Raw genomic sequence first — 12,913 nt, 5'->3', positions numbered from 1 at the left:
GTTCTTTTAGTATTAGAGAGTTACTGATGACTTGGTAACAGGGGATAGTAGGTAGTGTACGGTTCTCTTATACAAACAAACAGACACTGTGCTTTACCGTGAAAAGAGTTACTGAGTCATAATCGTTTAGTTGGAAGACTAGATATTGTACAGGTGTAAAGGAGACATTGTTTCATCACCTGTCGCGGGAAAGTAAACATGCTCTCTCTCTTATGGCCTGGGATTATGTAAACTGAAATTAATAATATTTTTACGTTATCCCGGCAGACGTGGAGAGGAGGTGTAAGGCCGCGTCTCTCTTTACAATGATTGGGAGATGTGAGATGGCATTAGACTGTTCCACTTAATCGACAACAAAAATATATAGGGGGAAAATGTCTTCGATATTACACTATGTTTCAACCATAATCAGTTAGAGGAAAATATTGAATGCACGATAATTTTAGAATCCAGGGAAGGTCTTAGTTCACTCTTGTATTTGGTAAACCTATAATGCATCACAGTTTACAGCTAAGGACGGTAGAAGCCCGGTAACACGAGGTAAATATCACAGGTACAAATATCACCACCGCGCCCTGGGGTTGAGGGAACACTTACCCACTCACTGACTGATGGCTTAATTGCTATTAGCCTGAGACGTGCAATCAACAGAACGAAACGAACTCATTTGTAAACCAAATTTATGGTAACTGAAAATTTTAGTGGAGGATTTGAGAGAGTTTCCACTTGTCACGAGGTAACTTAACTGAGTCACTGTTTTGTTGAGTTTACTTATGTTTATCATTTTAAAGTAATCACATTGTTGTAGATTTCACTTGGGCCAAAAACTTTAGACAGTTAAGTACTTCTTAGTCCTGCACTGATTTTTTATATCGAATTATATCGAATTCATGATTTTCTTGTGTGTGTGTGTATGTGTGTGTGTGTGTGTGTGTGTGTGTGTGTGTGTGTGTGTGTGTGTGTGTGTGTGTGTGTGTGTGTGTGTGTGTGTGTGTGTGTGTGTGTGTGTGTAATAATAATAATAAACGGTTTATTAATAGAGTTGCAGCCGGTGGCTGAAAATATACAGACTTACATTTGATTTAGACATAATGATATAATATGCATTGAATACATTTACAGGGCTGTACAGTACATAAATCAGGAGTTGTGTGTGTGTGCGTGTGTGTGAACATAAGAACATAAGAATGAAGGAAACTGCAGCGGGCCTATTGGCCCATACTAGGCAGTCCCATTTACACTCAACCCCTATTGCTCATATATCCATCCAACCTATGTTTGAAGCTATCCAGCGTATTCGAGTTAATGATGATGTATGGTAACTTGTTCCACTCATCCACTACTCTATTTCCAAACCAATGTTTACCTATTTCGCGCCTAAATCTAAATTTGTCTAATTTAAAACCATTCATTGTTACGAGTTCGCTCCTGGTTGGATAGCTTGAGTGGTTATTACTAGCCCTGTATATGTAATTCTTGAATATGTTTTTTCCTTTATATGACTTTCTGGTTTTTACTTCATAATGTGTGTTACTAAAAAATAAAAAAGTTTAAGCTTTTTGTTTTTCCTCTCTCTTTCCCTTAAAAGATAAGGTAACCGTCTACACATAGCGAAGGGGGGGGATAAGGGGGAGGAAGGAAGGGGGCAAGGGGGAGGAGGGGCGGTAGGCACGAGGGGGAAGAGGGGGGGAGGGGGGCATGGGGGAAGAGGGAAAGGGGATTTACCTTGTAGACGTAGGCCTGGTACCAGCGAGGGAAGAGTCTCTTGTGCATGGATGATGGGTTACGGAGAGCGAGAGCCTCAGGCAGTAACTCTGAGCCAGCACCCGCCGCCCCTCCTACCTGCTCTCGCTCCTCCTCCCTGCCGCCTCCGCCGTACTTCCCTGTCGACGGAAAAAAACAAAGTCAGTTAACAATGACGAGCCAAGAGACACAAGGAGAACGTTAGTCAACACTGGGAGACACTAATTAAATAAGGTAGAAGTTAAAGGCAATACGACACATCAAGAATACTTAAGAGGTCAGAGAATGTCATGAAAATATGTCAGATTGTCATAAGTTACCTAAGGTTAGGTTAGGTTAGATTCTGTCCTGGAACCTGCAACAGTAATGGCAGCACCATCCTCTCGTCAGCCATAAAGACGTACTAGAGTGGAGCTGCTGATCGTGAGGACTGGGCGCCTGCAGCACCTTCACCAGGGCCAATATCCTGGTATAAACGATGTTGATACAAGTCACAACAACACCGGGAAGAATGCTAACCGTCCTAATACTGCGAACCGCCACCCTCACTTGTCCCCTGGTGTTGAAACGACAACAAACTGCGATTACCTGCGTCCTGAGGTGTGTCCCTGAGGTAGACGCGTGTATACTGACACACCCACTGACTCCGCTCATAAAACATTCAGAGTTCACCTGAATAGATTTTTGTATCCTTCCTTGCTCGGTAAACATATTGTATTGTTTTTTAATATGTTCTTTCTTTCTTTCTTTCTTTCTTTCTTTGGTGAAATGTGACTCACTCCCGGATGGTTACTGACTGATTGATGTTACTGACTATGTTGGTACAGCTTACGAATAACTTGTACCAGACGTATTGGCTATGGGAGGCTGGAAGGGAGTGTGAATGACCGACAACCATGACGTGACTTCTTACAACGGAGGTGAAAGAAAAGAAGAAAATCACCAGAGAAGAGATCAAGAAATGAGGAAGAAATAAGTAAGAAATAAGGAAGAAATGAGACAGTTATCATAAAGTAAATATTGTAAGGGTAGAAAGAAGGACATATGAATGAGGGGGAAAAACTATTATAGAATTTTACTGAGAAATAAATAAAAGGACACATCTCATTCGGGTCTAAAGGAAAGACTAAAAAGTGAGAAAGGAAAAATTAATAGCACTGTTGAATATAAAAGACGAGACAGACAGACATACAGACAGAAAGACAGACAGACAGTAAAATTTTTTTTGTAACGTCAAGGAGTGAAAAGTATTGAGATGAAAAAGAAGAAAACCTTAACTAAGAAGAAGAAAGAGAGAGAGAGAGATAGAGCAATTATAAACAATCTTAAAAGTACTAAGGATGAAAACACCGTAGAGAAACACAGAACTGGAGATGAGAAAGAGAATGATAAAGAATGTATAGAGTGTGACAGAGGAAAGAGGACTACAGAAATGCAAGAAAATTGACAATTCTCCGATAATGTGTGATGTTGAGGTGTAATAGCGATAAAGGAAGAGGAGGAGGAGGGGTAGGTGTTCCTTGCGTCCCAACTCTCCCTCGAGGTCTGGTTGCGCTTCACAAGTGATTCATCAATAATTCAATTTCACACGCATAAACATCTGCAGGTATTGGCACGTCTGGCGAGAGTCTTTGAAAGTCGGAGTATGACAACAGGGATGCAGTTCTTCAATACCGAGGCCTCTCCACCGCAGCGCCCCCTCCCTCCTACAGCAGACCCCCCTCCCTACAGCAGCCCCCCCTCCCCTCCCCTCCCCTCAGGTATAGTACGCGGTAATGAAACTTGGCGGCTACATTTGTGTTATTAAATAAAAATCCTAAGTGAAATTCTACAGTGAAATCTGGGTTCTTTTACGTCTGTACACCGAGTTATCTTGCAGTCTAATTTTATTTACACATGAGGTAATGTGAATGTTTGTAGGCTTTTAAAGAGCACTCACACACACACACACACGCAGTAGGACAGGTAATGAGGACTGGTGGCAGGAGACCTCGACCTCGTCACCTTTGATCCTATTTGATAATAAATTGGTTGGTGAAAACATTGAGAGTCTCGGTGGTGGAGAAAAATACCAATATCCCCGAAAAATAAGCTTTTATCATCTTGTTGTTCACCTTCACAGTAATGCACTTTATGAGGGGCAGCAAGGAGGCATAAACACTATTCTCAGTCAGGTCTATCAATAGGACTCACCTCACACCTCACTCGATACCTGTCAACAATATGTCCTTTGGCTTTAAAAGTGAATCAGTGGCATCAGCATACGAGGCGAGCCGTGAGCACTTAAGAGAGTGTATGTACAGGGTGTGAGGAGGAGGGGTGGGGAGGGGGTGGCAAAACATGGGTGTGTCGATTGGGTGTGGAGATGATGTGAGGAAGAGGAGGAGAAGAGGGAGAGGGGGAGATGGGTGGGAAAACAGGACGAGGGTTGAACACGATGGCCACTTAATGTGTTATGAATATCTTTGGGGGGATCAGGGTACACACACACACACACACACACACACACACACACACACACATACACACACACATACACACACCTCTTGGTCCATTGCTATATCGCTGATGTTGTTTTCTTAAGCAAATAAAAAGCGCTGGAAGAAATCAGTCAAGCGTCATTGTCAAATATATTCACCAAATGAATCCTGCCCACCAAGAATTACGGATACTGTATAAACAAAGAATTAATGAAAGTTTGGGAATTAGTTCTAGAATTAGTTCCAATAATATTCCATCAGTATTCTTAATATTACAACTTGGCGTTAAGTTGTACGAGTCAGAGGTTGTGACGATATATTTATTATTCATCCTACATGAATGAGTTATAAACAATGATTAAATCTGTTGAGAAGTTTAGGCTGTTTGTCCGTCGAGAAACTCAATAAAAAGTTAATTTCTTATTTTGGTCTTTGTACGAGTCACCAGTTGTCTCCCCACCCCCTTTACTTATTAACACTCTTTCGTCAAGTACCGAGGAAATGGTTCATGTTGCACCACTCCTCTCTGATTTATGAGCTCGTTAAATTACAACTCTCGTGGGAACTTACCTTAATTATATGTTAAACAACAACTTAATAGAAATGTAGCGTGAAAATACCATCTCTCGCTTCATCCCGAGTACTGTTGCCAGATAAGGTGAAGTGACCATTAGCATTTAACTCCAATAGAGGCTCAGTTAAAGAACAATCTTACAGTGAGCCGTACAGACGTTATAGCTTGAGGTGTGATGACAGTAATCAATATTCCCAGGGATATGTGACACTTTACGAGTAGATAATTGGTACTGTACAGCTGACCCCACACTGCCCTCCTTAGCTCCCACCCCAACAACATCACCCACACGCACATGGTATGCACTGGGTCACATGATCATACTGCGAGGGTTAACTATGCATAGATTAGATCAAGGTAGTGTAGAGGAGCGATAACACCCAGAGAAATGTCATGAAATTTGAGTTTAATGATCCCAAAGTATATTGTTGATTATATTTCATACTTAATTTTATATACGTTGAGGATAAGGTAAAAATATAACGTTTTTTTTTACTTTTTTCTGTAGTTGTGTTTTGTTCATGATACTATATTAATTCATTTTACCGCCACACCTCCCCGTCGAGCACTGTAGGGCGGTGTCTTTCACGAGTTAAATTTATAAAAACTCTGGTTGTCAACACGAAGATCCCCGTCGACGGAAAGGGTTGTTTAAAACTACTATGGTGACTTATCCTCCTCTTCACCTTAATCACCGATAATGAATATAATAAAACTATATTTAAGAGATTCACTTCTTGTGTTATAACCTTAATATCCCTTTTATCTCTGTAATTACATGTTATTATGTTATTGTTTACACTACGGAAGAAACGCCGCCATTATCCTTAATTATAATAACGACACAATTACATATAAATAGTTTTATGTAGTATTTAAGGTAATTATATGCATGTGTAAATTTATCACAATTATGCATCTAGCACATCCATAGTTTCTTTAGTAATTTTTTTAGACTAAATTTCGTTTAAATTCTACTTGGTGATAGTCATAGGAGTAATATTCTGTAAATGTAGCACTCACTCCTTGTAAAACCTTGTAAATAAGTAGTCAAGATGCAAACTCACTCAACAACCTTTAAATATAACGAAGAAACCTCCACGCATTAATAAACAAGACTGAGGTATTTAAAATAAACTACCAACGTGGGGAAAAAAATCCAAATCGCTCTATCTACTGACCTATAAAGAATTACTTCCTGTGATTAAAATTGGATTAAATTTTGGTTAGTTAGGAAAGGCTCCGCTAGGGTGAGTTCAATGTGGTCAGATTAGTTGATGGAAAAGTTGGATCAATTACGTCTAAGAGGAGTTGTTTACCTCCCTCTATGGTCTAACAAATGAAGCAAATGAGAGAGAAGAGACATAAAAGAGACAATAAAAAAGAAGAGAAAAGGGAAGATATGGAGAGAAAGACCAAGAAGAGAGTAAGGAGTAAGACACACACACGTACCGTAGAAATAAGGTTCCTGAGTCAGCGTCCAGATAAACCTTTTCCTCAGCTGGTGATCCTCCTCCTCCTCCAGAACTGCCGACCCACCTGTAGGGGACACCCGGTTACTAGTACGTCACTCCTCCCCGTCCCTCACTGTCACTCTCTGTCCCTCCCTCACTGTCTCTGTCTCTCACTGTCTCTGTTCCACAATGTCACTTTACCTTACTGACTGTGTCTTTCACCGTTTGTCTCATACACCTCATACACTCCCCATACACTCCTCATACACTCCCACATACACTCCCACATACACTCCCCATACACTCCTCATACACTCCTCATACACTCCCCATACACTCCCACATACACTCCCCATACACTCCCACATACACTCCCACATACACTCCCCATACACTCCTCATACACTCCTCATACACTCCCTCACTCTCAATATACGGTTGACCAGATCACTTATAATATAGTTGTATAAATAGCTACTAAGACAGACACGGACACTACTGTACACAAATGTATTCTTATATTGTCCTCGTGGGAGAGAACAAAAATTATAACTTAAGATTTTTTTTTTCTGAGAATGCGAACTCAACTCTCATCTCCGGGAATCTGAGATATATTAATGAACCGTATTGACGTCACGTACAAACAGCTGAGTCATGTCCCTCTGTCTGAAGGATATAGTGTTAACCCACAATCAGTATAAGAGTTAGGAGTACACTTTGATGCTTAGTAATATCACCCCTAATGAGAATGTCTTGTAAGGTGGTGATGGTTGTTAAGGCTTCGTCTGGTGGTATTGTGGTCTCACCGGAGTAAATATCTGTTATCGAACTGTGTGTGTGTGTGTGTGTGTGTGTGTCTGTGTCGTCCTCAGCTTACCCCACCCCCCAAACACCATTAACTGATTGATGTTCAATAAAAGACTACGACAAGAAAAAAACCTTTCTTTCCTTCCTTTGATGTTGGTATATGTTTCACTATCAAAGTATGGAAAAAAAGTGTATTAGGGAGAGTCAACGAAATGTGATATCTTGTGGGGTATATTGTCTTGGTTTTGGTAAGAGTTAGAGCTGACGAGAATAACCATTATTGTCACCAGCCGTCACCTGGCACTGGAGGCACCTGATATTTGGCACTGGTGCTGTTACTCTTATAGCTCCTGTTACTCCTACTGTTACTGGTATTGTGGCTGGTACTGTTACTGCTACTGTTATTGCTACTCCTACTGTTACTGCTACTGTTACTCCTACTGCTACTGGTACTGCTACTGTTACTGCTACTGATCCTTACACTTTCATTTGAACTTCAAGCACGTCAAATTCAAAGAACGTATATGTATAATAAACACCATACTTAAAATTTCCCATAATCTGGAAGTAATGATCCCACAAGACTCCATCCTCCTCGCCTTACACACAGACAGGATCTATTAATAGTCATACCATAATGAGATCCGCTTCATGGATCAACTCCTCAGATAATATCACTACTCTTCATGCCACTCGTAATCCAGCCACACTCAACAACTGTAGTTTTATGGGGAGGGAGGAATATTAGTGTGTGTGTGTGTGTGTGTGTGTGTGTGTGTGTGTGTGTGTGGGGTATAATTCTTTTACTGTCATGAATATATGCAAATTATTTCTCAGTACATCAGGAACAGCAGTATCCCCCCGTAGGTGAGGACACACTGAATGACTTTTTCCTCGAAGTTGACCATCGGCAAGACTCATGTTGCTGATGGTAGAGATAGGTCACACACACACACACACACACACCCTCTCTTCATAATACCCCACCTCTCTCTCTCTCTCTCTCTCACCCTCTCCCTCTTCCTCACCCTCCTACCCTCCCTGCATTCTCCCTTCCCCCTTTCCGTAATGAGGCCCACACCCCCGTTGCTCCCTTATCTCTATTCATGAACTAATCTGAATAATTTGGCAAGAAACCTAAACAAGGTGTCGGTAGCAGGGCGTGTTGTGTGTGTGTGTGTGTGTGTGTGTGTGTGTGTGTTGACCTTACAGATGAGGGTAACATTATCCACACTGAAAACTGCTATGGTAATTAACGAAATATGAAAGTGGAAGGTAAATAATGGATGAATTATATATAGATAGATGAAAAAAATGCAGATGTTTAAAAAAATAATAACACTGCTACTATTACTACTACTACTACTATTACTACTACTACTACTATTACTACTAACGTGGCCTCCAGCCTTCCCCAATAGCCAGACCTTCGTCACCATTTATTTACCTACTACTACTGTTACTACTACTACTACTATTACTACTACTACTACTACTATTACTACTACTAACGTGGCCTCCAGCCTTCCCCAATAGCCAGACCTTCGTCACCATTTAATTACCTTAATATTAAATATCCTAACACATAAGTAGCTATCCTAACTGTGTTGAGTTAGTCGAGCCGCAGATCTATGCGGCATTCAGTGACTGTTGCCTCATAGTCAATATCTGCAACTGTTGTCGGCTTATACTATACTACTACTATTACTTCTACTACTACTACTACTACTACTACTACTACTAATAATAATAATAATAATAATAACAATAAACACCCAAGAAAGATGTTTATTTTCCAAACTACAAAATCTTGAAGAAAACAAAAATGACAAAAAAAAAAAAAAAATACTAAGATGAAATATTCCGTCCAAGTCTGAACCTTCATTAAACCTGGAGAATGACACAAATTGGGTGGAGGGCGTGTCACTATCAGACTCCCCACTCCCACCCACATCACCGCCCACACCATCCTCACAGTTCCACCCACATTCCGCCCTGTTTCATCCTTCACAATTTCTTATCCATCTTCTTATCTATATCATCCTTACAATTCTACCCATACCTTACCCACATCCTACCCACACCCTCAACCCCCTTACCCACACCTTACCCACACCGTATCTACTCTATAATCACATATTTTACATAATTATTGTTTATGTCATACCAAGTGTCGATGTATGTATGTATGTATGTATGAATGTATGTATGTATGTATGTATGAATGTATGTATGTATGTATGTATGTATGTATGTATGTATGTATGTATGTATGTATGTATAGTTGGATTGATATCAGTATTTTAGCTAACGTCAGAGGTCAATCTATACTATACGTCATCTGGTGCTTCAGTATTTTGGTCAGTGTCTGGCTTCTGATTGTTATTGACGTGGTGTATTTTTTGCCCAGGCTGGAAAAGTTATAAATGTCAATTACTGTTTTTGTCAATTTTTTTTTTTTTTTGAATAGTGTTTTTGTTTTGGTTTGGTTTTATAGCAATAATTCTCTTCCTCCTCCGGCAGGTGTGGTTCTTTAAGGGCACAGGTAACATGTTGAAGATACGGATCCTTACAAATTTTAGTTCATTGGTTTTTAAATGGAGGAAATTGATCAAAGATATTATGGATTATTATTATTATTTTCGTTACTCAATAAAAGTATCATTTCATCCTTAACAAAAGAGCTGATGTAAGCTAGAGTCTCAATAGAGGAGCATCTCTCTGTGTCTATCTGGAGGCGACGTGACCTTTGTGTAGATCTCTCTACCTCACTCCCACACCCTCATTATACTCCCACCCACAACCTAAATCTCTTCTGGACCGTCCATCTCACTCCCACCATTCTCTGCTGTGGTCTCTTTCTCTCCTCCCTTCCTACAGCCTCACTAGACTCTCTCTCTCGACGACCCTCCCACGTTCATGTGTGTGTCCAAGGCTTTGCTAAACTCAACACTGGTCAGGCTGTCTTAACACACACACACACACACACTTTTGGGGTGTGGGAGGAGGCAGACAACGGTTGCGTCACACACTCTTACAAATTTTCTTATTCTCAAAGATTCATTCATCAGATTTATCTCAAAAAGGGAGAATTTTATAAAATTTTTAACTGGTTTCCATAACGAGCTGAACAATGGCATCCAAACTGAACAAAGACTCTACTTAACGAGGAGTTTTAGTGCATGATTTAATCCACTTAGTTAACGAAGCTTAACATTTAGATCTGTGACGACTATCGAGGCCGAGTCCATTAAGACCAAGTGTGGTGCTGAGTTAGTGATGAACAACGCCACAAATCTAGCCAGGAGTTGTTTGAAACTGCTGTACTCCGGCTGTGGGTCATAACCAACGATATATCAAGGGAACGGCTGCTGTTGGGAAGCTTTTAATGCTATTTCTTTACAAGTTTTGACTTCGCCATAGTCCCTCCTCAATCTCCGGCCAAAGTCAAGTGTTTCAAACTTTACACATAGTCGATGAAGGAAGACAGTGATAAACCGGGTAATATTTTTTTCAATTGTAATTATACTTTACTTATTTTCACTTTTGTATCCCATTGTTATAATTTCTGAGGATTTTTTTTTAGCTTTTCTCATCAGTTAGTTGTATTGTTTCAAGAGTTTGGCGCTACAGTGCATTCTAACCAGTGATCGCTTAGAAGGCACGTCGGATGATTCACGATTCACGAGTCGTACAATACTGGCATGATTGTGTTCCAGTTTATATCATTCGCCTTTGAGAGTTTCATCGACACAGTGAGGAGAGAATTCAGGATCAAACGAGTTATGTGATGATGTTCCCTCAGTCCTTCACATCCTTCTCTGTCCTCTACTGGAACCACACATACCTTGAATAGTCCTCCCTCCACACACACACACACCGCTCATCACGTGTGGCTGGTTGGAATTAAACATATTCAAGTCTTTGTACATGGACAGATCAAACAAGCACTGAGGTTGAGGCTGACAGTATGTGGGTGGGATTTGGTTATTTTAAGTGTGTTTAGGTCGTTTACTCATCACAAGAAACACACCTATTCCCCATCAATATGCAGTCAATTTAGGTTAGGTTAGGCTAGGTTAGGTTAATGGGTGGTTGAAGCACATCTAGGTCATTATCTTCCTCTATATTTAGAAGTGAACAATTATAATTCTCCAGGCGAGGGATTACTGCCACAATACTCCTCCCAGACGAGGGCTACTCCATGGTGCCTCTCACTCCCGGGGGACGTGAGCGAGGGGGGGTAGTAGGAGGAGGGAAATTATCCTTCCGACGAAGGAGGTAAAGGGAGGGGAGGGGAGCGGGGGAGGGAGAGGAGGGGAGAGAAGATTACACGGTCACCTATTGTGTCGCCTTTATGAGGGTAAGGAGACTGTGGTGAAGGTAGTGTGTGTGTGTGTGTGTGTGTGTGTGTGTGTGTGTAAGAAACCCCCACAACATTCTACTATACCACGACACCAACCACAAACTATCACAATCTTCTATTCATTTATCATTTATCCCTCATCTCCTTTACATACCACTTAAAGACGATAACAGATAACAACCAACTCGACTCTCTTAGGTCGACCCAATATTTACCTACTCCACACCCAGGGTCGACCAGAGGAGTGAGGTGCTCTTGGAGACGACCAGATAAAATGTTACAAAGATAAAGAGGAAAAGGTGATAAGGTCAATAAATGTGGGAAATGAACCATTAAGGAATAGGGCCTACTTATATACCTAACCTAACCTAACCTAACCTAACCTAACGTAAATTCCCTTCACCTCATACACTCACAGATCCCGTCATCACCACCAGGAGTTACCCAGGTGTTCTAGAGATAATGTTGACCCACGCATTTTTTTTCTCAGGTGGAAAAGAATGTTAAACTTCGAGGAATTTCTGGCATATAATTAGTTCTTTGGAGGATTATAAGCCTTGGTGGTATTGTTAGAGGAAGTATTATACCCGAGTTTTGGTATAATATATGAAGCCAAAGTAAGACTGGTAATATTCTCTCGTCTTAATTACTCTTTCGTGAGTCTTACCAGGTGAAGGGGTGAAGCTACAGGAGGTCTGAAAATTAGGTCATAGAAATATTACATTCTTTTTATCTTTACTATGTGGTGAATAAAGGAATAAAACCTCTATTTAACGAACAATATAGATATGAAAGTCCGTTATATCGAGGGTATATCAAACATGAAACCTCTATCTAACGAACAATATTGATATAGAAATCCGTTATATCAAAGTGCCCTCGTACGTCAAGTAAAACAAAAGCGAATCACCAGGAGAAGCATCACAAGATATAGGGTGTTCTTACGTGTACGGGATCAGGAGTATGTAAATAATTATTAAGAGCGTAGCGAGCAGGACGTCTGGGTTGGGGAGAGAATGGAAGGTGATTTACATCCCATTAGAATATTGGTTATTAAAGTAATGTAATAATAAGTAAAGGGAGAGAGAGAGAGAGAGAGAGAGAGCGAGTATCATAGAACAATCAACAAATTTATAATCACTAGTCAAGGCTGTAACACCAGAACACACCTTTAGGAACACCACAATATGACAGAAGAAAAATTTAAGACTAAATGTGAAGTAGAAAAAGACCAAAATGTGCTCAATCTGCCCAGAATAAACCTCTTCCTTTACTGATCAAGGTCTGTGTGTGGGGAGAAAAACAAATAAGATTTTATCAAAGTTATGAAAGATGATGAAATAAAGTTGTAGTAAATTGACCTGAACGGAAGCCATACTCTTCCTCTCTCTCTCTCTCTCTCTCTCTTATTACTTCCTCTCCCCTTCTCTCTCTTCTTTCTCTATTCTTCATCTCTCCCTTCCTCCCTCCCTCCTTCTCTCTCTCCATC

The 12,913-nt window shown here is 40.5% G+C and overlaps 1 protein-coding gene across 1 annotated transcript in view; it reads right to left on the bottom strand.

Moving 5' to 3' along the window:
• LOC121872148 overlaps positions 1-12,913 on the bottom strand; it is a 49,263-nt gene that overhangs the window by 1,570 nt on the left and 34,780 nt on the right. The window contains exons 3-4 of the mRNA XM_042374825.1: positions 6,250-6,336; positions 1,726-1,883 (exon numbers count right to left, since the gene is read on the bottom strand). Of these exons, the coding sequence (XP_042230759.1) occupies positions 1,726-1,883; positions 6,250-6,336 (245 nt within the window). The remainder of the gene's footprint in view (positions 1-1,725; positions 1,884-6,249; positions 6,337-12,913) is intronic.

The sequence above is a fragment of the Homarus americanus genome, unplaced genomic scaffold (assembly GCF_018991925.1).
Source record: "Homarus americanus isolate GMGI-L3 unplaced genomic scaffold, GMGI_Hamer_2.0 scaffold22069, whole genome shotgun sequence".
In the NCBI taxonomy this organism is placed as follows: domain Eukaryota; kingdom Metazoa; phylum Arthropoda; class Malacostraca; order Decapoda; family Nephropidae; genus Homarus; species Homarus americanus.
Note: the sequence above shows the minus strand (reverse complement) of the source record. Positions and strands in the feature narration are given on the sequence as shown.